The sequence below is a fragment of the Corvus brachyrhynchos genome, unplaced genomic scaffold, assembly GCF_000691975.1.
Source record: "Corvus brachyrhynchos isolate BGI_N302 unplaced genomic scaffold, ASM69197v1 scaffold369, whole genome shotgun sequence".
Classification (NCBI taxonomy): Eukaryota; Metazoa; Chordata; class Aves; order Passeriformes; family Corvidae; genus Corvus; species Corvus brachyrhynchos.
Genome location: NW_008246055.1, coordinates 107,471 through 130,285, shown reverse-complemented (window position 1 = coordinate 130,285; position 22,815 = coordinate 107,471). Strand labels below are relative to the sequence as shown.

At 48.9% G+C, this 22,815-nt stretch overlaps 1 protein-coding gene across 3 annotated transcripts in view; it reads right to left on the bottom strand.

Moving 5' to 3' along the window:
• PIGQ (phosphatidylinositol glycan anchor biosynthesis class Q) overlaps positions 1-22,815 on the bottom strand; it is a 37,603-nt gene that overhangs the window by 6,245 nt on the left and 8,543 nt on the right. Inside the window, exons 3-10 of one of the 3 annotated variants that reach the window (XM_008642377.2) lie at positions 22,141-22,272; positions 20,459-20,579; positions 13,889-14,015; positions 12,584-12,737; positions 9,883-9,994; positions 7,692-7,772; positions 6,608-6,722; positions 2,513-2,574 (exon numbers count right to left, since the gene is read on the bottom strand). In XM_008642377.2, the coding sequence (XP_008640599.2) occupies positions 2,513-2,574; positions 6,608-6,722; positions 7,692-7,772; positions 9,883-9,994; positions 12,584-12,737; positions 13,889-14,015; positions 20,459-20,579; positions 22,141-22,272 (904 nt within the window). The remainder of the gene's footprint in view (positions 1-2,512; positions 2,575-6,607; positions 6,723-7,691; positions 7,773-9,882; positions 9,995-12,583; positions 12,738-13,888; positions 14,016-20,458; positions 20,580-22,140; positions 22,273-22,815) is intronic. The other 2 variants (XM_017745738.1, XM_017745739.1) reach the window with 2 other exon arrangements.

The window sequence follows — 22,815 nt, the reverse complement described above, 5'->3', positions numbered from 1 at the left end:
ATCCCTGGGCAGAGTGGTGATACCCAGGGGTAACACTGGCCCTGCAGTAACCAGGGCTTTTTACACCCACAGCAATTCATGTCCCTGCCTCTCCTGGTACAAATGGAAGTAAACAGGCAAAACTCATTTATTAGTGAAGGGGCAATATTTGTTCTCCTTATGAAAGTTCTGTAAAGCTATAACAAACCCTGCTTAGAATATCCATCCTAATGGAGCTGTTCCCTTTTCCCTTCCTCTGTTGTTCAACCCTTTCCAAAGCAATTGCTGGGCAAGATGAGACTTTCAGCAGAAGGTACATGAATGGATCAAACTCATTGTGTCCTAGAATCCCAGAATCTCAGACTGTTTGGGTTGGAAGGGACCTTAAAGCTCATCCCATCCCACCTCCTGCCATGGGCAGGGACACCTTCCAGGTTGCTCCAAGCTCCGTCCAGCCTGGGCTTGGACACTGCCAGGGATCCAGGGGCAGCCACAGCTGCTCTGGGCACCCTGTGCCAGGGCCTCCCCACCTTCAAAGGGAAGAATTTTTTCCTAATATCTACTCCAGACCTGCCCTCCTTCAGCTTAAAGCCACTTTTCTCCCTGGGCTATCGGTTCAATTGAGCCACACTGCCAGAAATATTTCTTCTTGTGCACCAAAAGAAATTATTTTAAACACTAATGAAAACACTGACCTATGTAAGACTTCCTGAAGAATCTTAAGCAGCATTTGGAATGGAAATATCATCCCCCATCCTCTGCCCCCCTCCAGGGTCTGGACTTTGCATTCCAGAGACGCTATCTTAAAAATCAAAAATAATCCCTTGGCTGAACCAGGAGTTGGTTGGGAATGCTCAAAGCCAGCATTATTGATTTCTAATCCATTCCCAGTGCCCCACAGGACAGCTCAGACTATCCCCTACAGCTTCAATTATTTTGGGCGTAGCTCCATGCATGCAGCCTTGCTTCCATCAGGCACTGCTCCAAGAGGGTTCTGCACAGAGAGGGGGCAAAGCCACCGTGGAATCTCCAGAAAGGCACAATTTATGTACAATAAATAAGAATTTTAGCATTTCACTTAAAAATAGGTTCTTCAGATTGCCCTCTCCAAAGGCCTATCAGAAATTGGGATACTCAGCAGGATTTCTGACACAAGCCCATTTTTCATTTCCACCAGCACAAAGAGAGCAAAAAATGCCTTTTCTGACCGTCTGCTCATTATTATTTGAACAGAAGGCTGGGACAGACATCTACTGCAGCACTTCCACCTCTTGAGGTGATGACTTGTGCTATATTCCAGATAGAAAATGGATCTTCCTGCAGTGGTCCAAGGAAAATTCATCACAGTCATATGACTCACTGCCTCTGCTCTTTTAAGTCGTGGTCTTTTCTCTCTGAAGACTCCATCCACCTCATCTCTCACACACACTGATGTGAAAGCCTCTGCTCAGCAGCTCCTGTGCCTCACCTCTGGTGTTTGGTTTCCTTTTTCTGGACTCTCCTGGCCACGGAGGATGGCAGATTTTGGTTCTTACACCACTATCCTACTGAAAGGCAGAGCTGGGAAGACAGCTTGCTTAGAGAATGCTAGTTTTGCCCTAGAAGACATCTGTTGCAGGGATTCCCTCTGGAATTGCTAGTAGCTGGTTTGCTGGTTCCCTGCTAGCCTGACCTTTGCTGAAATAGGGTGGGACTGGTGATGGAAAAAGCAAAAGGGCTGGGAAGCTGCAGTTCAATCCTTCCCACACACTCCCCCAGTGTCCAAGTGCTTTTATAAGTGCTATACACTACTGGCAGCCTCTCCTCTTAGGATACAGAGAGCAAGAAAAGCCACCCCGGGATATGGCTGTGTTCCTGCTGGGTCAGGAGATGGAAATGTCGCTCCTGAAAGTGTAAGGAGAACTTCCCTGCTGCCAACACCTCATTTCTTCTCAGAAGATAATTTCCTTTAGTATCTTTGATGCCAGAGTGTGGGAATGGAGGGGGGGTTGCAAAAGCACAGGAAAGCTTTGCCCATACCCCTCACCAGGGCAACTCAGGAGAAAAGCAGGAGGCCCTTTCCTCTCTCACTTGCCCAGGCTCTTGTCCTGCTGGTGTCATGGGGCAGCCAAGGCTTTCCACCACCTCTGGAGGGGAAGAGCTTTTCCTGCTGCTTCACTTTGGATGGTTTAACTGCCTTCTTTTGCTTCTCCCAGTGTTCAGCAATTGTCACATTAAGCTGCCCAGAGCCAGGAGGTGATAATGGCATGAGATCTTAATCCCAGAAGTGACACTGCTCTGTTTCTCCTACCTCCCCTTCTTCTACATTTCACTTCCCACCATCCAGGCACTGCATTTTCTCCAAACACAGGACTCAAGCAGGGCATCAAAAAGCACAGAAAGCAGCAGCCACATAGCAACATGGAATTATTTCCCCTGTTTCAGCATTTTACAGCTGATAATTTTGAAGTGGAGCCTTTCAGTGGGAGCAGAATGGATGGACTGGGGTCACTCTGGGGGGAATGAATTGTCACGGACTGCTCAGGGGCCTCACCTGCATAAGGAGCCGCAGAGGTTTGCCATCCTGCTGCTCAAGGACTCTGAACTTCACTCCAGCTGCAAAGACACAAAACAAGAAAACCAAACCCATGGTGGCATTGTTGGGGTGTCCTGTGCAGGGCCAGGAGCTGGACTCGATGATCCTTGTGGTCTTTTCCCACTCAGGATATTCCATGGTTCAATGCCTGGAGCACAGACCATGCATTTGCTGCCCAGTGCTGTTGGCTGAGCACCAATTCCCTAGAAATTGTCTTCAGCCTTTCTGGATTTGGGAACGTTCCCCATTTGCAACAGGAATCATGGATTGTCTCTACAATGCTTTAAGCCTGATGACACAGCTCCATTAAAAGCAACCCCTCTCACCTCCAGCTTGAAAACCCAGTCCTAGAGCAAGCACAGAGCCTAGGAATCAGCCAGGCAGACCTGATGATGACAGAGGGACTGGAGAAACCTTCCACTTTTCCCAAACTTCCATGAGAATGGGAACTCCATTTTAGGAGCAGGCACCATTAATTCGTGCTCATGTGGACAGAGCACATGTACAAATCTGTCCCTCTTTCAGCCTCAGGGAGGGAAGTGGCTGACCTGGAGGCATTAAAACATTTCAAAGCAATCCCTGCCCATTGATCCCAGCATCCACATGTTTTTAACAGGCTGACCCCATCAAACCTGCCACTTTCCTATTTCCTCTTGGATCTGCCTCATTGCCAATACTGTAAAGACAAATAGGAAAGATTTTGGATTCCACGGGTGACACAGTGCGCACAAAGATTTAATACAATGTTTCAAAGGTAACAGCTTGGACCAGAGAGGCATTTTTCTTTCAAAGATGTCAAATTACTCCACAGAAATAAAACCACCAATCCATCTCTGCAAACCTGTTCCAGCCAAGCATGTCCTGTTATTCCTTCCTGCAGGTAAGAAGATGAGAAAAGACTAAGGCACAGATCAAACAGTGACAGGAGCACAAATAGAAATAAAACTCTTCACTGTGTAAGTGCCATTGCTGCAGTATCTCTGTGACTCTTGCACACTGAAAAACCAAAATGTTTTCTCTTTTTCCTCAAGCTTTGAATTAATTAAAATGATACAGTTCCCTCCTGGGACAGAATGCTTTTCTCTAGCACACAGCTCTGGTTTAAACTCTCTCCCCAAATCATAAAGCTTTTTCTGTCCAGGACAGGAGGGATTTAGCTGCATCTTGCTGGATTATATTGAAAGAGGGGCTTCCCCAGTGGCTTGAAATAGATGTTTGAGTACCCCGGGCCTCAACAAGCAAATGGGCTGGATGACCAAAGTGCTCAATGTGATTCACAGAGCTTTGGCTATGAGGAATTGTCTAAGCCATTCCAGGAACTACTTTTCTGGCAGACTTTGTCAGAGAGAGACAGAAACAAGCAGGCATTGAAGGTTCAGGTATGTGGTCGAGCACTCTGGAGTTTTATCCCAGGAACACTCCATCCTCCCAGCAAATGCTGGTTCTGTAGGTCCTGGCCACACACCTCCCTTCTACAGCCAACAATTTCTTAATTACATTATTTAATTGCTCAAGAGTCTCAAACTTCTAAGAAAATACAAGCGCAAAAAGGCTATAAATTCATTTTAGAATGAGCTGCAGACTACTGCAGAGCTCAGAACTCTGAGCAGTTCCCTTCTCACAGGAAGAGCAGGAAGGCTCAGGCTCCTGCAGATCACTCCAGCACAGAAGAACCCTGAACTATTCCGTGATTTCCAGCCAACTCCAGAGCTCAGGGGTCTGCTTTTCCTGTAAAAAGGAATCGTCAGTGGCACAGGAGAGGTCAGGACATGAACTCATTTGCTTTGTTTCACATGACAGCACACTCAAGTGAGGGCACTGCTGGTTTGGACTCCAGCAATCATGGCAGGCCCTACAGAACCACAACAAAACCTGTGCCAACGTTTCCACTGTGAAAACTGGGAAGCCAAAGTACAGGAAAAACGAGCTGGCCTGTTCACAATCAAACAATGCTGGTGACCTGTGTGTGGGCAGAGTCTGAGAGCCCTGAAGCCTCTGCTGTGCCTTTCTTCATGCTGTGAATCCACATCCCAACCAAGGTGGTACCCCTTGAGCTGACACTGGGTGCACAGAACTCTTGCACAGAGGACATCTGCTGTGATGTGGGTAAAAAAGGCTTTTTAAAGTCATAAATATTTCACTTTGGATGTGTGGAAAGAAAAAATGCATTTAGTTTCTGGTGTGTGGATGGATCATCCACCTACCCCTGGCCTGGGCTTCATCAGTGGAGTATTTTGTCAATTCAGACACTTGTCAAACAACTTGGAGGCCAGATGCCACAACTGAACTGAGCTGAACTCAACCCCCTTCCTACCAGCAAAAACTATCCATTCATGTTGGTAGAACCATCTTGATGGTGCCTGTAAGATCAGCTGCCCTAACACCTGCCAGAGGATGTCTTATCCAAGTTCTGAGCCTGACAAGGGAGGCAGCACCTCAGCAGTGAGGACACCATGTGATGTGTACTCTCTGAAGTCCTTTGAATTGGATTCAACTGCTCCATCTGTTCCTGTTGCCACGCCACCGTTTTGTGCTGGGGCAGGAACACAGGCTGCAGAAATGCTCAGAGATGCCTCTTCATCTCACAGGCACCAGGGCACTGCAGTGCCAGTTAAGGAACTCAGCTGAGAGGACAATCCCCTGCTTGGGTGGGGGCTCGTTTCCTGCAGCAGAGACCTGGCTGAACAGGAATGAGGAGAAGTAACCTGTGGCCTTACATAACCTAAAGGAAATTGTGGTCTTACACCTCTCAGTGGCACCAAGATTTCCTCCTGCCCTACATCCTGCTCATTACTGGGTCAGTTTTCTTCAGCAGCATCTCCTGCTCCCCAGAGACAGCCCTGAAGGCTTTAAGATGTTTCTGCCAGGAAATTCATAGGAACCTGCTCAAGGCTCCCATGGAAAAGCAACAGAGTTGGTAACACAGCTCAGCTCTACCTTCCCAAAACTGAGCCTGGCAGTGTTCCAGCAGACAAAGCTGCTGAGGTTGCCTCAAGCTTCCTCTGCCTTTGATGACTGGCCTTGGTTTACTGATGATCAAGTTCTTTCTTCTATGCTAAATTCCTTTCTTTAAAAGGATGGGAGATAATAATTTAGATGTGCTTGACTGTAACTAGATTAACCATAGCTGTGGACAGTCAAAGGCATTCCAAAATGAGTCCTTACTCTGGTGCCAGCCATGGTTTATGGTTACCCAAAATGGAAAAACAATGTCTGGCTTCCAAATGGTGACAGATTAGTCTCAAAAAGGGAATGATTATCTGAACTCTGCCCAGAGCTTTGAAATTAACCCAAACACCTCAGGTCAGGGCTTCAGTCAGTCAAAGTCAGCATAGAACTGAAAGAGCTCCATTGATTTGCAACCACTGTAGATCCAGCCCTTTGGAACAGCTGATATTCCAAGTATTTTTGTGATTTGGCTTGTTTCAGAGCCCGAACACCCAAGGTTATGAGCCTGTTTCACAGAATCATGGAATATCCTGGTTTGGAAGGGACACACAAGAATCATCCAGTCCAACCCCTGGCCCTGCACAGACACCCCAACAACCCCACCCTGGGCATCCCTGGCAGCGCTGTCCAAACGCTCCTGGAGCTCTGGCAGCCTCGGGGCCGTGCCCATTCCCTGGGGAGCCTGGGCAGTGCCCAGCACCCTCTGGGGAAAGAGCCTTTCCCTGATATCCCTGGATATAAAACCTCCCCTGACACAGCTCCATGCCACGTTTGGTTCGCAGAAGTTTTACCTGACCTGGCAGTCCAGAACTGGAATAAAAGATGAGCTCGTTTATATGGGGCTTGTTTGGATGTCACTTTTAGTGGCCAAGGGCTTTGTAAAGGTGCTCCTAATTCTGCTTCAGGTTCAGATTTCTTTCCATTGACATCCTCATCCTGCTCCTTGCAGGAACTGGTTCACAGTAGGGACACCTGCACGACTTGAGCCTTGGGTTCTTTCCTACCCCCACTGCATCTTCAATTCAGGAGTGACCCAGTGCACCAAAATCAAGCACATAATGCAAAATACTTGAAGTGCTGCAGGGGCAGAGCTGAGGGACTCACCTGCGAGCCTGTAGGATCTGCAGAGGCGAAGGATGAGGGAATAAAGAGGCAGGGAATCAATCAGGTCCACCAGCAAGCGTATGAGGCCCTGCACAATCACCACCAGCAACCGGAGCTACAGAAACCAGTTTAAGAGAAAATCTCAGGAAACAGGAGATGAAACAGCTGTAAATTCCTGAGCTGAGCTGGGATCTGACACTGCTGTGTGCTAAGCTAAAGCCTCCCAAAGCAGGTGTGATGTCTGGAAGTGCTGAGCATCCAGACCCTGCGTGAGGGTCCTCAGCAACCTCAGTTGAAGGGGATAACTGGAATGAAGCTCCCAGAGTTGGGGATGCTGTGACCAGCAAGGACACGAGAACTATTCCACTTTCAACAGCCACAGTTGAAAAGGAAGCCCAAATTCTCCCATTTTGAGTCAACTCCATCACTATGTACCAGTGAATGTAAATTTCCCTCTCTCCAACAGTGAGCTGCAGCAGCTCATTTCTGCCTGAAGAAACCCCACGTAGAGCCTAAGCAAGAGCAGAGCAGGCAGAAATGAGCTTCCTGCTCTGTGTTTTCTGTCCCTGACTAAAGCACCTCCTTTTGTCACACTGCAGTTATTTTCTGCTGCCAAGCTCATCTGAAAAGAGAGGGCTCAAAAAAGCTGCTGAAAGCATGTGATGGCCACTGTCTGTGGAAAATTTGGCTCTGGGCAGACCACAGAGAGGACTGGTCATATTGGGGGGGAAAAAAGAAAAATAAAGAAGTTCCAGCCTCTGAGGAAAGCTTGGCTGAAAACATTTAATACAGCAAGTTAATTCCCTGAAAAAAAAGTTCTGGATCAGACTAGAGGGGCCATCACCACAGATGTGGATGGAAAGATAAAAAAACAGCTTCTGAGAGAAAGAGAGGGGAACAGCTTTTCCTGCTGGCCAGGATTTGCTGGGAATTCCCTTTGGAAAAACACAAACATGAGCTGTGTGAGAATCCTTCCTAAGAGACCTACATTTTTATTTTCTTTATGGATGATCATAAACGCCTAGGAAACCATTTTTTACTATCTCAGAAGAGAGTTTGACTTGTTTCAAGGGTTAAATCTTACCAGGGTAAACACCAAATAATACAGTGCAGTTGTAGGCAGGAGGAACAGCAGGATTGTGAACAGCAAAGTGCCAATAAATAACTAGGGAAAAAGGAAACACAATCATGAGCAGAGCAATGGCAAAATAAAATACATTACAAATAAAGAATAGGAGACTCTGAGGCAATGGAAGTTTGCAGGACTCCTTAATGTGTTTTTATGTTGCCTATGTGAATAATGCTGTTACCTTGGATATTTTCAGTATTTCTCCTCTCACTGGGCCTTCTTCAAAACTCCTTATTATGGGGGTACATTTGGAAAGATAAATAAAAGCTGGATCCTGACAGCACTTTTCCTTTATAGACAACACTCAACATTTCCCATTTCAGGCCAGCTTCCTTAGGAAACAAGATTTACATGATAGTGCAATTTTTCCACTCTCTGTCCCCAAAAGTTCTAGAGCCACTGATCAGAAAAATGTGGAAAAGAAAAAGAAGTGGTAATTTGAATGGGAATTCTGTAAAGAATTGATAGGTACTTCAGCTCCTCCTTGTTTCAGCAGTGCAGGCACCTGGTGCAAACCTGACAGAATTTGGGTGATACACATTCCCCAAGTCAGCAACTGGCTGAGCTGTCCAGCCACAGAAATTCTGCCTCTTGCTCAGTGGGAAGGTGGGAGAGAGGAAGAAGCTGGAGTCGGGGAGCAATATTTAGAAGATAAAGGAGAAAAATCCTGAAGGAAGCAGGTGTCATTAGCTCCACTGCCCACAGAAAAAGTTATTTTTACTCTGGGCCAGCCCAGTTGGCGTAGGTCTAAATAATTCCAAGTGGGAGAAACTCAGATTTGTAACAAACAGGGACCTGACTCTTCAATTTCCAGTCACCACTTCCAGAACAGAGAGGCCACAGGAGCGCAGGGCACTGCAACCTCTGCAAAAAGGGACCGCGGCTGTGGAACATCATGGAAGAAAATAACCCAGCAGCCACGGCACAGAGGTGGATCAGCATCCCAGCTTTAGGGATGTAACCAGGAATAGATCACAACCCAATCCATTCTCCTCACAGCAGTTGTTTCTCCCCTCTCCTGTCACCCCACCGCAGTTGTTTAAACCACCAAAAGTCTTTTAAGGTCTGCTTTGAATGTCTCTTCCTACCCGGCCAGCGACACAATTCCCACTGGTCTCCAGAGCAGCAGGATGAAGCCTGAAGTGCCAAAGCAATTCTCCTCAAAGTACACAGGGAGTGAGCCCTGATGCAAACCTGGCACAGAGGCTTTTAATCACCAAAGAAACAGAAAACCAGCTCTCAGCTGTGGTGCAAGAAGCTCAAAGTTATCTGCTGTAATAGAGAGAGGCGCTGACCCTGCAAGTTTCCAAATATTATTGTATTATTTCAGTGATGTTTGCAGCTGCTGGCCTGGAGCAGTTCAGGCTCTGCTGGACTTTTGCATGGCATTTCAGAAATTAAAAAGAGCTTACAGCACTCCACAAAAATTGCCTCTGCCTGAGTGAGAGTGTGTGGGCCAGGCTCCAGCACAACGTGAATGAAACGGGGCCTTTTAATAGAAACGCTGCCACGGCTGTTACTGTGGCAACACTGCTGGGCACCACATTTCCAACTGCCTCCATCCCTCCCCCATTCCCACTCCAGCCTCCGGGAGCTGCCAGCATCTGCAGCACCCACCACAGCTCGCTGGGTGCCTGGCAGGTGCTCAGGGCAATTCTGTACTTGCCAGAATTTGGCCCTCTGAGCAAGAGAAGGGATGCTGGAGGGCAGGCAAGGGGTGCAGGGCAGGGAAAGGATGCTGGAGGGCAGGGAAAGGGTCCAGGGAAGGGAAGGTGTGCTGGAAGGCAAGGAAGGGATGCTGGAGAGCAGGGAAAGGGTGCAGGGTAGAGAAGGGGTGCAAGGAAGGGGTGCAGGGCAGGGAAGAGGTGCCGCAGGGAAGGGGAGGAGTGCAGGGAAGGGAAGGGCCGCTGCAGGTAAGGAAGGGGTGCTGGGGGGCAGGGAAGGGGTGCAGGGCAATGTAGGGGTGCTGCAGGGCAGTCAAGGAGTGCTCTAAGGTAGCAGAAGAGCCATGGAGTCAGTGTTGGGGTATGTTCCTGTTCTGGGCACCACAAAGGCTCCCGTGGCTCTGTCCCAGTATCAGTCAGAGCAGGATGGGAGGCCATCCCTGTGGCAGTGCCCTGGAGTGTCCCTGGGGCCGTGGCACTACCTGGTCCAGGTCATAGGAGCAGGAATCCACCCGCTGCCGCAGCACGTTCCACTTCTTGCCCCGAAACAGGCGCCACAGAGAGGACAGGCCGTAGATCTTCAGGCAGTAGAGCCTGAGCAAAGAGAAGACTCTGTGCAGCACAGCGGGCAGTGCCCAGCTCCAGCACCACCCAGCTGTCACCATCACAGACCCATGCCCACTCACCCACCTGCAGAGCCAGGGGTGGCAAAAGAAACCCACTGGGAATGATGCAGATAAAGACTCATGGCTCAGTCAACCCTATCTGGGCTGGCCCCTGGCACGGGGGCTACTGCAGCCAGCTCTGGGCCACTGGAGGGCAATGGCCAGGCCATGCCCTGGGGCTGTAGCAATCACCAGCCTCATGGCAACACCTTCCCTGCAGCAAAAGGGTGCTGAGGCCCTGGCACAGGTTGCCCAGAGAAGCTGTGGCTGCCCCTGGATCCCTGGAAGTGTCCAAGCCCAGGCTGGATGGGACTTGGAGCATCCTGGGACAGTGGAAGATGTCCCTGCCCATGGCAGGGGTTGGAATGAGATGAGCTTTAAGGTTCCTTCCAACCCAAACTGTTCCATGGTTCTATGAAAAGAACCAGCAATCTTATTTCCCCAAGCTCACCTGTGTCTCCTCAGGTCAGATCTGTCCCTTCCCCTGCCTTCACACCCTTGCAGACAGGGCTGGCCAAGGTCTTACCCCCACACCTGAGTCCATTGCAAGGCAACTGTGCCTCTGCAGCACAGAGATACAAGGGGGAGGAGTGGAGCCCCTGCAGCTTCTCTGGTAACCCACAGCTCCAAAAATCCTTAAGAGTGGGAAGAGATCACTGAAATGCCTGGTGGCCCCTACTGCACCCCTTCCTCAGGCTTTCAGAACTTGGTGCTGTGAGACTTGGAGCTACTTCCCTCACAGAAAGATGACAACGGTGAGGGAAACTTGGGGTGACAAGGGGTGGGAAACAGACACCTCTTTATGGAATAACATCAAGGAAGAAAGAGCCCTTGGGATGGAGAGGAGGCACAAAGAGCCCTGGGCAGCTGTGCCAACATACAGGGATGTAAAGAAAGGGTACATGGCCAATGTGTGGGGCAGAACAGAGTCTGAGAAAGCCTGAGCTACGAAAGCCAGACTGGCAAACTAGGCTAGCTAAGGTGTGGAGGCTGCTCAGATTTCACAGCAGCAATGTGAAAGCAGAGGCAAGGAGTCTCATCCAAGAGAAGAATCTGGTTTGAGGAACACCAACTGCTTCAAGGAATTGGCAGGGTGCCTCCAGACTGGCAGGCACAGCTTGGTGCACTAATCCCTAGGCAGGAGGGAGCCCAGGACAACTCCTCCAGGTTCTGGCACACACCTGCCCATGGCTCTGACTAAGGCCACGCTCTCCCTGCACCCCGACATGACACCCAGTGGGTGTTGCTGCAGTGGCACCAGCCGCACCTGCCCTGCTGCCTGCACACACACGCCTGCCCTCGTTTCACTCTGCTGTTTGCCCCAGAAGGGGATCTCAGGCTTCACCAGCACCTGGACCAGCAAATTCTTCCTCCTGCCAGCCACAGGAATTCAAGGGGCTGTGGTGGCTGCGGTGGCTGCTGACTCTTCCTGGCTCTCCACGGTAACAGCGCACAGCTCTCTATACTTCTGACAAACACGAGACTGGTGGGCTGGCTCCCTGCAACTCCAGGGAAGAGCAAACAGCTGAGAAAATGCTTTTCCTACTTCCTACTACCACTCTGCACAACTAGGATGAGCAAGGCCACCCCTCACAGACCAACACAGAAATTCCAGTAATTAGAGGTGTTGAGAAGAGACCTCCCACTCCTGACATTACTGATGCTGGGTGTAAGACCTATGCTCACAACAGATCCGGCTCATAAATCGGGTCTCAATATTTCCAACCATTCCCTAAACTACCCAGATCTAAAGATTTACTATTTCTTGTGTTGTTTGCAAAGTAAAGCCTGAGGAGGGACAATGGCCATTCTGTACCTTAAAAGGCAAAAGGTCCTTTATCTCTTGTATCCCACCTCCCTGGCAAACACATCCTGTGGCCTGTGGGACTCCTTGGTGCAGCACAAGTTAGAGGAGAGCAGGAGCAGAGCACAGTGATGGGCACCTCTTGCACAGGAACCCCAACAAAGCCCCCTGCACTCCCCCTACTCATTCAGAGCCTTTGCCCAGCTCTCAGGCCACGGGACCCTCCAGACAATGACACCAGGAGAGTGTCACGACCCCCTGTGACCCCAAACCTGCCATCTGTGCTCCACAGTGCAGGCAAGGACCTCTGAAGCAGGGCAGAGACTGGGATTTTGGGGCTTCTCCAAAACTACAGGGGTTCCCCTCTCCTCCTCTTTTCCAGTTCCCCTCCATATCTCCAGCAGGATGCAACTGAGGAGAGAACTCCGAGGCTGAATCAAAGGGATGGGGTGAGCTGCTTGCTGCTTTCTTGTCCTCTGCCTGCCATGCAGTTTTATCTTTCCAGGTCACTACCATGACAGATAAATATCCAAATGCAGGAGAAATGAAAGGTAGGCTGCTTGTACTGCTGCGGCCATCATGTCTACAGGCTTAAAAGACTGCAAGAAATTAATCGTGGGTTAAACTGAATTCAGGAGAACTACACCAGGACTGAATGCTTCACCATGGCCTGAGGTGTTTCCAAGCAAACCCCAGAGAGGGAGGGGGACTCACCTGGCCCCGTAGACATAGAAGCAGTAGATGTGGAAGGTCAGGAGTGCAATGATGTCAGAGAGGATGCAGAGAGCCACGGTCAGGCCCAGACAAGCCGACAGCCCCACGTACCACAGGATCATCTCAATGAAGGGGGACAGCAGGTGGATGTAGCCTGGTGGACATGGCAGAGGGTCAGTGTTTGACTGGGTTATCTCCCACCTGACCCTCTCAAAAGGCTGATTCCCCTTGCCCTAGAACACTGCTCCAGAAATCAGAGCCATGAAAACATGGAAGTGAAGCTGGAAAACTCCTTTAGATGTCATCTTCTCTTTAGGAGGGCCAACAAAAACTCTCTTTCTGCCAAAGTTTCTGGCTCAAGGTGGGGCAGCACTGGGAGGATGGGGAGGAGTGTGCTTAGCTTGAACACAGCAGTCACCTTTCTCCACATGGGATTTCATGGAATTAGCATGGCATGGTTTGGGTTGCAAGGGACCTTAAAGACCATTTAGTGCCACCCCCCTGCCATGGGCAGGAACACCTTCCACCAGACCAGGTTGTTTCCAGTCCTATCCAATCTGGCCTTGGACACTTCCAGGGATGTAACATTTGATTTTCTACATTTGTGTCCAGGTTCTTAAGTACCTTTTTAACTGTTCACATCAACCTTTACCAAAACCATTCCTGTTTTTCTGCTCTTCCCACAAAAGCCACCTCATATGGCTTTTGTAAAATAAAGCAGTGTGGACAAACAGTCTCTTTCATCACCAAAGTGGGGCAAAGTCACAGAAACAAGACCATACTTGACTGGTGAACAAAGTAAGTCAGTATAATAACTATGGAGTTCATGTTCATCATGCCTGTACTCCTCCACCAAGGATAACAGGGGTGTGTTATTTCAAGGAAGGACCTGAAACAATAAAATTGCACTAAACTGAAGTTGGTGATAGGACAGGGCTGGCATTTGCATCCCTGCATATTTCTCATCCCTATCCCAAGAGCTGCCTCTCACATGGCAAAGACCACGAAACCCTACAAAAGACCTCATAGCAGTGCCTTCCCTTGGACACTCACCACCAGTGACAGCAAGTAACAGCCCCAGCAGGATCTGCACTTCTTGCAGAGCATTACACCAGCACTTTAATATGGATGAATTCCTTGTGTGGGAATCCAACTTTGGCTTCAGTTCCCACAGCAGGAAGACTCCCAGACAAGTCTGTACTTGCAGAAGTGCATTTTGATTCATTACTCACCTCTAGGCAAACATTAAACACTCAGAGGGAAGAGATGAAAAGGGAGGCTGGAAAGTTAAACAATTTCACTTACTGATCCAAAGATGGATGTGGTAAAGAAAGAAGCGGCCCAAAACTTGATCCAAGGCTCGGTTCATTTTCAGTCCAGCTGGTGCTCCCATCAGCCACTGGAGCAGGTCCTGCAGCTCTTCAGCCACGTGCTGCAAACACAAGGAAGCAAGGCCATGGAGAGAAAAGACTGCAACCACACTGAACAGGGCCAGTGCACTGCAATTGCTGCCCCCTCAAGTATTCCACCACAACCTTCAAAGCAATGGGAAAAAATCCAAACACCTGCTTTACAGATGACTACTTAAATCAGAAATGCAACTTTATTAAAGTCCTTACTGAATCAAACACAACAGCTGAGAGGAACCTGAACTGCTTCAGTGGTCTCTGTGCTGGGAACATGGAGCTGTGTCACCTCTGGAAGGCTTGCACAGTGGGATTTATTGGGGTAATGAGGGTTCTGGAAATAGATGGCAAATGCTGGTGCACAAATCCACTTCTGGGGACAATCTGGTGAAAAGTCAGAGATGAGTTGGGGAAGGCTGTCAGGATTTTAAAAGGGGGGAAGATGGCAGTGCACTACTGGGCAAAAAAGAGTGAATTTTTATAAACAATCTGTGTTTAGAGCAGGGTAGAAAACACAATCACATAAATGTATTTCATGCACAAACTTTCTTGATCCTTTGTGGTGTACTAGGCAATAGCACTGATCTTGCCTATCACTCTCTGCAGGCTTCATGGACAGGTACTCATGGCATCCCAGCAAGGGAGCAGCCTTGAATCACTGAGGAAAAACACTAATGGAGCTCCTCCCCACATCACTGAGTCAGAAAATGATTATGGTTGGAAAAGACCTCTAACCTCACCAAGTCCTATGAACCCCATACTGCCAGGTGCACCACTAAGCTACATCCCCGAGTGCCACATCCACACGGCTTTTTGAACACTTCCAGGGATGGTGACTCCACCACTGTCCTGGGCAACCTGTTCCAATGCTTGCCCACCCTCTTCATAAAGGAATTTTCCCAATATCCAACTGAAACCTCCCCTGCTGCAACTTGAGGCTGTTTTCTCTTGTCCTGTCACTTGTTACCCAGCTGCCCCCTCCTGTCAGGGAGTTGAGGAGAGTGAGGAGGTCCCTCCTGAGCCTGCTTGGCTCCAGGCTGAGCCCCTTTCCCAGCTCCCTCAGCCACTCCTGGTGCTCCAGCGCCTTCCCCAGCTCTGCTCCCTTCCCTGGACCTGCTCCAGCCCCCCAGTGTCCCTCCTGGCTGACCCCAGGATTGGAGCTGCAGCTCCCCCAGGACTCTGGTTCTGAGTTTCAGGATTCGTGCTGTTCCTGCCTGCCCCGTGTGCTGTCACTTCACTGCTGCAGAAAAAACCAAACACCAGCTCTGGGCTTGTTCCTCCCTACCTCAAATGTGTGCTCCAGACCCTTCACTGAGGGCTGTGATTCACATTTTCTGGTGATTTCAGCCCAGGCTGGTGTTATTTATTGATTTTCTCTCTCCACTCCACTACTCCACACTCCCCTTGCAGTTGGGTGATTTTTCTCCTCAGAACTTCACACCTGCCCTACTCCCCTGAGCTGAAACCATTGCTGAGCTCCAGTTACCAAGCTCTGAACTGAGGGAGCTGAGAGTGATAACCTTCAGCAAACAGGTGGGAAAATACCTGGAGGAAGTGACCTCTTACACTGTCCCACATGGACAGAGATTGTGAGGAAAAGCCCTGTCTTCAAAAATCCCACTTAAAGCCTATGCAAGTGAAGGGCACTGAAAACTGCCCATGTGTAGAACCACCAAGCCACACTCCCTAAAGCTGATGCACTGCAGCCTACTTTCCTTATCACTCACATGTATAATTTCCCTAAGGAAAAATTATTTCCAGGGAATGATTCCATTTTCTTTATTAACCAACAGATCCTGGCAAAATGCGTTTGTAAACATTTACTTTTAGTGCAGTGGCAAAATTAATGGTTCCATTTTCAACTTCTCCAAAAGGCTTGTCTTTCTATTTCCTTCCTTTTCCCTCTGTCTCACTGCAAGTCAGGGCTGATTGGATCCCTTGGAGCTCACCTCCGTGGCTAAGAAGCATTTGCTGCTTTATAAATAGACTGGTTTTAATATTTAAAGTGTTGGATTGGTAACTTAGAAAAAGCATTTGGGGATTTTAATGAAATATTTAAATGCTTGAAAGCAGTCCTTCGGCAAGGCTGGATTTTAGCAGTGAGTATTTCTGGAGGCTGGCCGTCCCCGGGGGGCTGGCTAACCCTGGCAGGGGGATGCTGGGAAGGTGCCCTACCTTGCTGTCATTCAGCTGGGCAAGGCATCTCAAAACAGAGTCCTGAGGCATAACCTTGCAGGTTGTTTTCCAGACAGATATTTTAGGACTGATCAATAGCAAGTAGAATCAGGAAAGGTGTCTGGGAGTCCAATTCTCCTCCTGCAGTCATGAATACTGAATGTGGGCATATTAATAAATCAGATACAGAGGTTTGGAAGTGTTTCATAACAGGGTGCTGGGACATGACCAAACTGAAGAGAGACTGGAGCTAACGAGGGTTAGATGAGCTCACTGTGGAAATATTCTCTTTACTGTCATGTTCTTCTTCCTAGTTTCCATGTGCAGAGGACTAATGCTGATGTGACACGGATGGAGAAGGACACACAGGGCACTGTGATGCTCCAGGGAAGGGAGTGGAGCTGGGGAAGGGGCTGGAGCACCAGGAGCAGCTGGGGGAGCTGGGAAAGGGGCTCAGCCTGGAGCAAAGGAGGCTCAGGGGGGACCTTCGGGCTCTGCTCCCAGGGAACAGGGACAGGACAAGGGGAAATGGCCTCAAGTTGTGCCAGGGGAGGTTTAGGTTGGATACTGGGAAAATTTCTTCACTGAAAGGGTGGTCAGGCCCTGGCACAGCTGCCCAGGGCAGTTCTGGGGTCACCATCCCTGGGGGCACTTGAGCACAGGGGTTGGTGGTGAACACGGCGGTGCTGGGCTGACTGATGGTTGGACTCAGTGATCCTAAAGGTCTTTTCCAGCTTTAAGGGTCTACCTGGTGCAAGTCAGAGCACACAGAGCCAAAGCTCTCCCTGTCAGACACACCTGCCCTGTGTCTGCTGCAGGTGGTTGGGGCTCTAAGATACACAATTTTACGAATTAACATCTAAAAACATTTTCCAGGAAGTGTTCTCTCTGCTTGCTTTGTTTATGGATCAGTGGAACAGGACTGAGTAGGAACATACATCCAATTATCTCCAAGCCCCAGCAATGCTTTTGCAGGCACAATCTATGATAAATATGTAACTGTTTCAAACAGATTACAACTTAGGGAAAAGAGACATCGGCAAGGATAAAAGAGATGAAGGGAAAAAAAGAGGAGATGGTTTATAAGCAGTTCTGTTTAAAAGCAGTGCAGTGCTTTGAGTCAGGTATTTCTGGAAGAAGGTTGTCTCGTGGAAGGCAAAAGCAAGGAGAACCATTGGGAAGCCTGGTGGGATCAAGAGGAAGGAGGAAGGTAGGAGTTGTGAGGGCACCCACAGAGGGAAGATTATTCAAGTTTTCCATTTTTGGATTTGAAAGCCTGCTTCAAAAATCAGTCCTTCCTAACAGCTCCTTGCCAGTTACTCCCTGGGTGTCTCTGAATCACATCTGCCTCACTGAGTGACAAAAGCAACTGGTTATTACAGCCAGCACAGCACGCTGGGAAAGTGGGAGCTGCACTCAGTGATGTCTTGTGCAGCATCAACAATTGCCAGCCACGTGCTGATTTGAAGTCCATTTTATCAGGGGATGACAAGGGATGGCCAGGGAACACAGCTTGGCAGCAGGCTGAGCTTGTGACCCTGGCAGTGCTGAGAGTCAAAATAACCCACCTGCACTGCTTCCTTCCAGAGAGATGTTGGGTGGAAAAAACCCGAGCACTGTATCCAGGCCCCACACAGCTGGGATTTTGTCAATGTTAAAATCAATCAATCAAACCAATAAGGTTATGTGTTATATAAGGTTAGCCTGTCAATATTAAAATCAGTAAGGTTAAAGTGAGGTTATGTATATGGCTTTATTATATGTAACAATCTTACTATAATAGTAACACGGAATATCCTGAGTGGGAAGGGACCCATCAGGATCATCAAAGTCCTTGCACAGACACCCCAACAATCCCACCCTGGGCAACCCTGAGAGCATTCTCCAAATGCTCCTGGAGCTCTGGCAGCCTCGGGGCCGTGCCCATTCCCTGGGGAGCCTGGGCAGTGCCCAGCACCCTCTGGGAGAAATGAGATATCCCATGTTTTATTTACCAACAGACACAGAGGTGTAGGGTCAATGCCATCAGCAGATCTGGGCACAGCTCAAAGCAGGAGAGTGTTAGGGAAGGAACAGGAGCTCTCTGCACACAGGGAATGCTGAGTTACTGAACTTGGCAACACACAAGCACTTGAGAAAGCCCAGTGATGGGAATAATGCAGACCAGATGGACACTCAGCAGCAGAGAGGAAACCTACTGCTGAATGGCTGAGGGGAGATTTTGCTGTCATACTGGAAAAGAAGTGGTGCTGGCTTGCACACCACATGCTGAAGTCATTGGTATATTTTAGGATCACTCAGATCTGCCTTTTTTAAGGCCTGCACATAATGAATATAAATCAATGCCCAGCAAAGGCAGTAAAAGGACTCCAAACGACTTTATGTCCACAATCTCTTATGACTGAAAGAAGAAAGTAAGGCTGGAAAAAAGAAGAGTTGTGAGTGGCCTGAACTGATAAGCCTGGAAAAACAAGGAAGAAAGGCACTGACCGGCTATCAGCCCCCCCAGACACGGAGGAGTCAGCACTTCCAGGAAAGAAAACAAACAGCTCCTGGTGATAGCCAGCTAACAGTCCACACTTGGAGGAGACTTGCTGAAGACAGCTGACACTATGAGGCAAAAGCTGAGTGACAGATGAGCTAAATTACTGAAAGAGGAACAAACAAGCAACCCTCACAAGCAAGCCTGGCCAGGACAGGTGCTGGGGTTGGACACACCTTGAGCACGGAGAGCGTCCATCTGCCAAAGACACTGGGCAGATGGAATCCCTCCCAGAGCCACCTGTGCAACCAGGAATGCAGCCAAAGCCACTTCCCTGCAGACTTGTTAAGAAATCAGATTTCTGAGAGCTGGGCACTTGCAGTAATCCCAAAGGGAAAGCTCTAAAGAACTCAGACTTCTCCAGCTGAAATATCTGTAAGGGAAAAGATGTAGGAATAAGGCTTAGAGGAATATTTGCAGTGTAGAGCTCAAAACCAAGAGCAAGTGTCCTGCAACAAATGTGGTTCTTCCTACCCACCACTGCTGCTGAGTAGTGTCTGCAGCAATCCTTAGAACATGCTGTCCTTAAAAGTTTGACTATGAACGGTAAGAAAACCAGCAATAATCCTGATCCACAGCTATGCTGGACACTCCATACCTGCTTTCTGAAAGTCCAGCATGTACAAGAATGATCAGAGACCTTGTAATCATTAAGAAGTTAGACATGGACCAAGAAGATCATTGTCAAGGGAAATGTGTGCTCTTCCCAGGAAATGTGGCATAAATAGGAAAAATAAACTGCTGCTGGAATTCTCTGATCAGATTTAAATTCTTCCCAGAAGAAGAGAAAGAAGTTGGAGAAAGAGCAGAGAGAAGACATTCTCCAGCTGCTAGAAAGAAACCAATGGAAAGACCCATTCAGAAATGAAAGCAAACTGGGCAGAGAAAGGATTAGGCTGTGCAGCTGCATGGCAGGGCTCAAAACTGGTTGCACATGTATTCCCAAGACACAGAAGCTCTTAAAACAGAGCTGACCTCAGATTAGTGGTCTGGTCTCCAGCCTCTGAAGTACATTATATGTTCCTTACTGCCACTAAACAGATATACTGGAGCTCTGCACCTAAAATGAACCACAGAAGAGCAGGACAGTGTGAGTCATACTTGCTATCCGTGAATTTCTGCTGATGTTGAGGGATCTCAGTGGGCAAGAGGAGTTATGTTTAAGAAAATCACAAGACACAGCAAGTTTTCCTAGTTTAGCATCCATACCCCAGAGCTCTTAGGCAGGATTTCAGGTGTTTGTACCCTGACCAGCAAAGCCTTTGGACTTCCCCACGAAACTCCTTTACAAGCACAGCTACACTGCTTATCATGTTTGACTTTCCAGCAGTTAATCAGATTCAACCCAGGTTATGGCTTTTTTCCACCACAATTCATATAGCAACAACCTGAGGACACTTTCTGTTGACTCTGGAAAAAAATAAAAGCACTGTGCCTCCATAACCACCCAACCTGCAGCTGCAGAGCTCTGTCCAAGCCATAATTGTTCCTTTAGGAGCTGGAGGAGCCCTCCCATAAACATCTAATTACTATTCACAGCACATGCAAAGCAGAGCTGAGTTTCTTTTGAGCAGCCCCAACAGGCTTGATTTGAAGATTTCACTGTTCTTGAGAAGACCTAATTTGCATGACTTCACACAGGTCTCTCTGAAACCCTTGTGTGTGAGGCATTGCCTCCTTACAACCACCCCAGGCATCGAGAGCTGGGCAGTGCCCAGAGCAGGTGAAAGGGGATCAGATTTGGCCACTTACATCAGCCACAGGGATGAGAGTGTCAGCAAGGTGACCAATGCGGTTCTTCCTGTACAGCCACGAAATCAGCAGTATCCCCAGGGCCACATCAATCAGCAGAGAGACAAAGATGTTGGCTTTCCTGCAGGCAGGGTAGAGAGAAACAGAGCGAGAGAAAAAGGAAGGGCAGTGCTTAATGTTTCAATGACAGTTGTTGGCTTTGCTTATGTAGCACCTTTAATGTCCCAGGGACACCAGGACAACTCACTGAAGAGGAACAATTGCAGAATCTTTTCACGTCCACTGGTGTGCTGCTCATTCTGTGGCCAAGCACAGGACAGGTTTGTTCAGCCTGGAGAGGGGAAGACTGAGGGGAGACCTCACAGCTGTTTACAGCTTCCTCCTGAGGAGCAGCTCCGATCTGTGACAGGGACAGGACCCAGGGAGTGGCTGGAGCTGGGCCAGGGCAGGGTCAGGTTGGATATTAGGAAAAGACTCTTCCCCCAGAGGGTGCTGTGCACTGCCCAGGCTCCCCAGGGAATGGGCACGGCCCCGAGGCTGCCAGAGCTCCAGGAGCGTTTGGACAGCGCTGCCAGGGATGCCCAGGGTGGGGTTGTTGGGGTGTCTGTGCAGGGCTGGGAGCTGGACTGGATGATCCCCGTGGGTCCCTTCCAGCTCAGGATATTCTGTGATTCCATGATTCTAAACATGGAGCTGCTCAGAACCTGCCACACCACAAAAGCTTTCTTAGCAGGGAGCAAAGAGGGGATTGAAGCCACAAAGAGGAATGTTAGACAGAAAGGTACATACCCACTCAGGGGGATTTACCAATTACCAGTCCTGAGGGCACCAGCACTTGGTGCACCCACACTGAGATCAGATGGCTTTCTGAGGCAAGGCCATAAACAGTGGTTTTGGGGTCATACACAAACCCAGAAGGGCTGCTGAGCTCCCCCTTCCTTGCTTGAGTTTCTGAATGGAATTCCATGACGCGAGTTATTCAGGAAATCAGATTAAACAATCACAGTTACTTTTGGCCTTCAAATCTGCTAATCTATTTTAAGTGTTCCCTGGGAGTCTATTACTGCAGGATCAGAGAACCACACAGAACAAGACTGGCGGTGGAAGAGCCGTAGGGTATCCAATATCTGTCTCAGATCTCTGCTCTGTTCCTCTCACTGTGCTGCATGTTTGCTTTTTCTCTTACACTTTGTTACTGTTCTAACAGTGTAAGTGGAGTCTCTGGTCTGCAGTTTCTGCACAAAAAGCTCCCCCAAAAGAGTGGGTGAAAGAGGGGAGCATTTAAACCTTTCTGCTCTTATGGAAAGTGCCACTGAACACTGATGGATGGCAGTGGTTGACAGCAGCACATGTGAAGCAATGAGCCTGTGGGAGTAGTGACAGCAAAGCACTCACACATGGGTGCAGTACAAGTTTTTGGGGTGCAATATCCCAGCTGCCTTTCCCAGGCTAGGGATAAAGGCAGGTATCTGGCAAAAAGCATAATTAACATATAAAGATACAAATATATATGCATACAAATACAGTGCAGAGTAAAGATGTGCAAACTAGCAGGGAGTAGAGCAACATGATAGGGTGCAGTGAGGACCTAGTGCTGTCCAGGCATGGGATCCACAGTTTGGGTTCCCCACAGGAGACAGGAATAGAGCCAAGACACACCTAACTTTACATGTACTCCATACCTCATCAGGTGATTTTGGCTTTGAGCCTTCTTGGTGCTGCTGATGACCTGGAGGTGCTGCAGGCGATGTCCCAGCTGCTCACAAGTTGAGAGTTTGCTCCACAAGAAAGACAAAGGCCAAAACTTCAGCACCCTGCAGAAACACATGGGAATGTCTCCTCTTGCCTTTGCCATGCAGCAGGCAGGCCAGCATCCAAAATCCATGCAAAACAGTCAGTGTAAAGTTAAGGTTGTGCAACCAGAGTTGGTGATTAGATGTTAATGACTCTCTGAAAGGTTAACAGAATTAAGGCAGCCTTGCCAGACCAAGACATGCAGACAAGCCAAGCTCTCATTTGCACTCTGTCAAACCACGTGTCTCACGCTTCCAAGGAAGCCACAAGGCAATCCTGATTCCAGCCTCGGTTTTTGGATACATCACTAGGCTGGCACAATCCTCCAGTCTCGAGGAGGGCAGAGTCAAGTTGTGTGTTCAGTGCAACAACACAACACAGCGTAACCGCTGCACAAAGCCCAGCGTTACTCATCACAGATCATGGAATGGTTTGGGTTGGAAGGAACCTTAAAGCTCATCCCATTCCAACCCCTGCCATGGGCAGGGACACCTTCCACTGTCCCAGGTGGCTCCAAGCCCTGTCCAGCCTGGCCTTGGACACTGCCAGGGATCCCAGGGCAT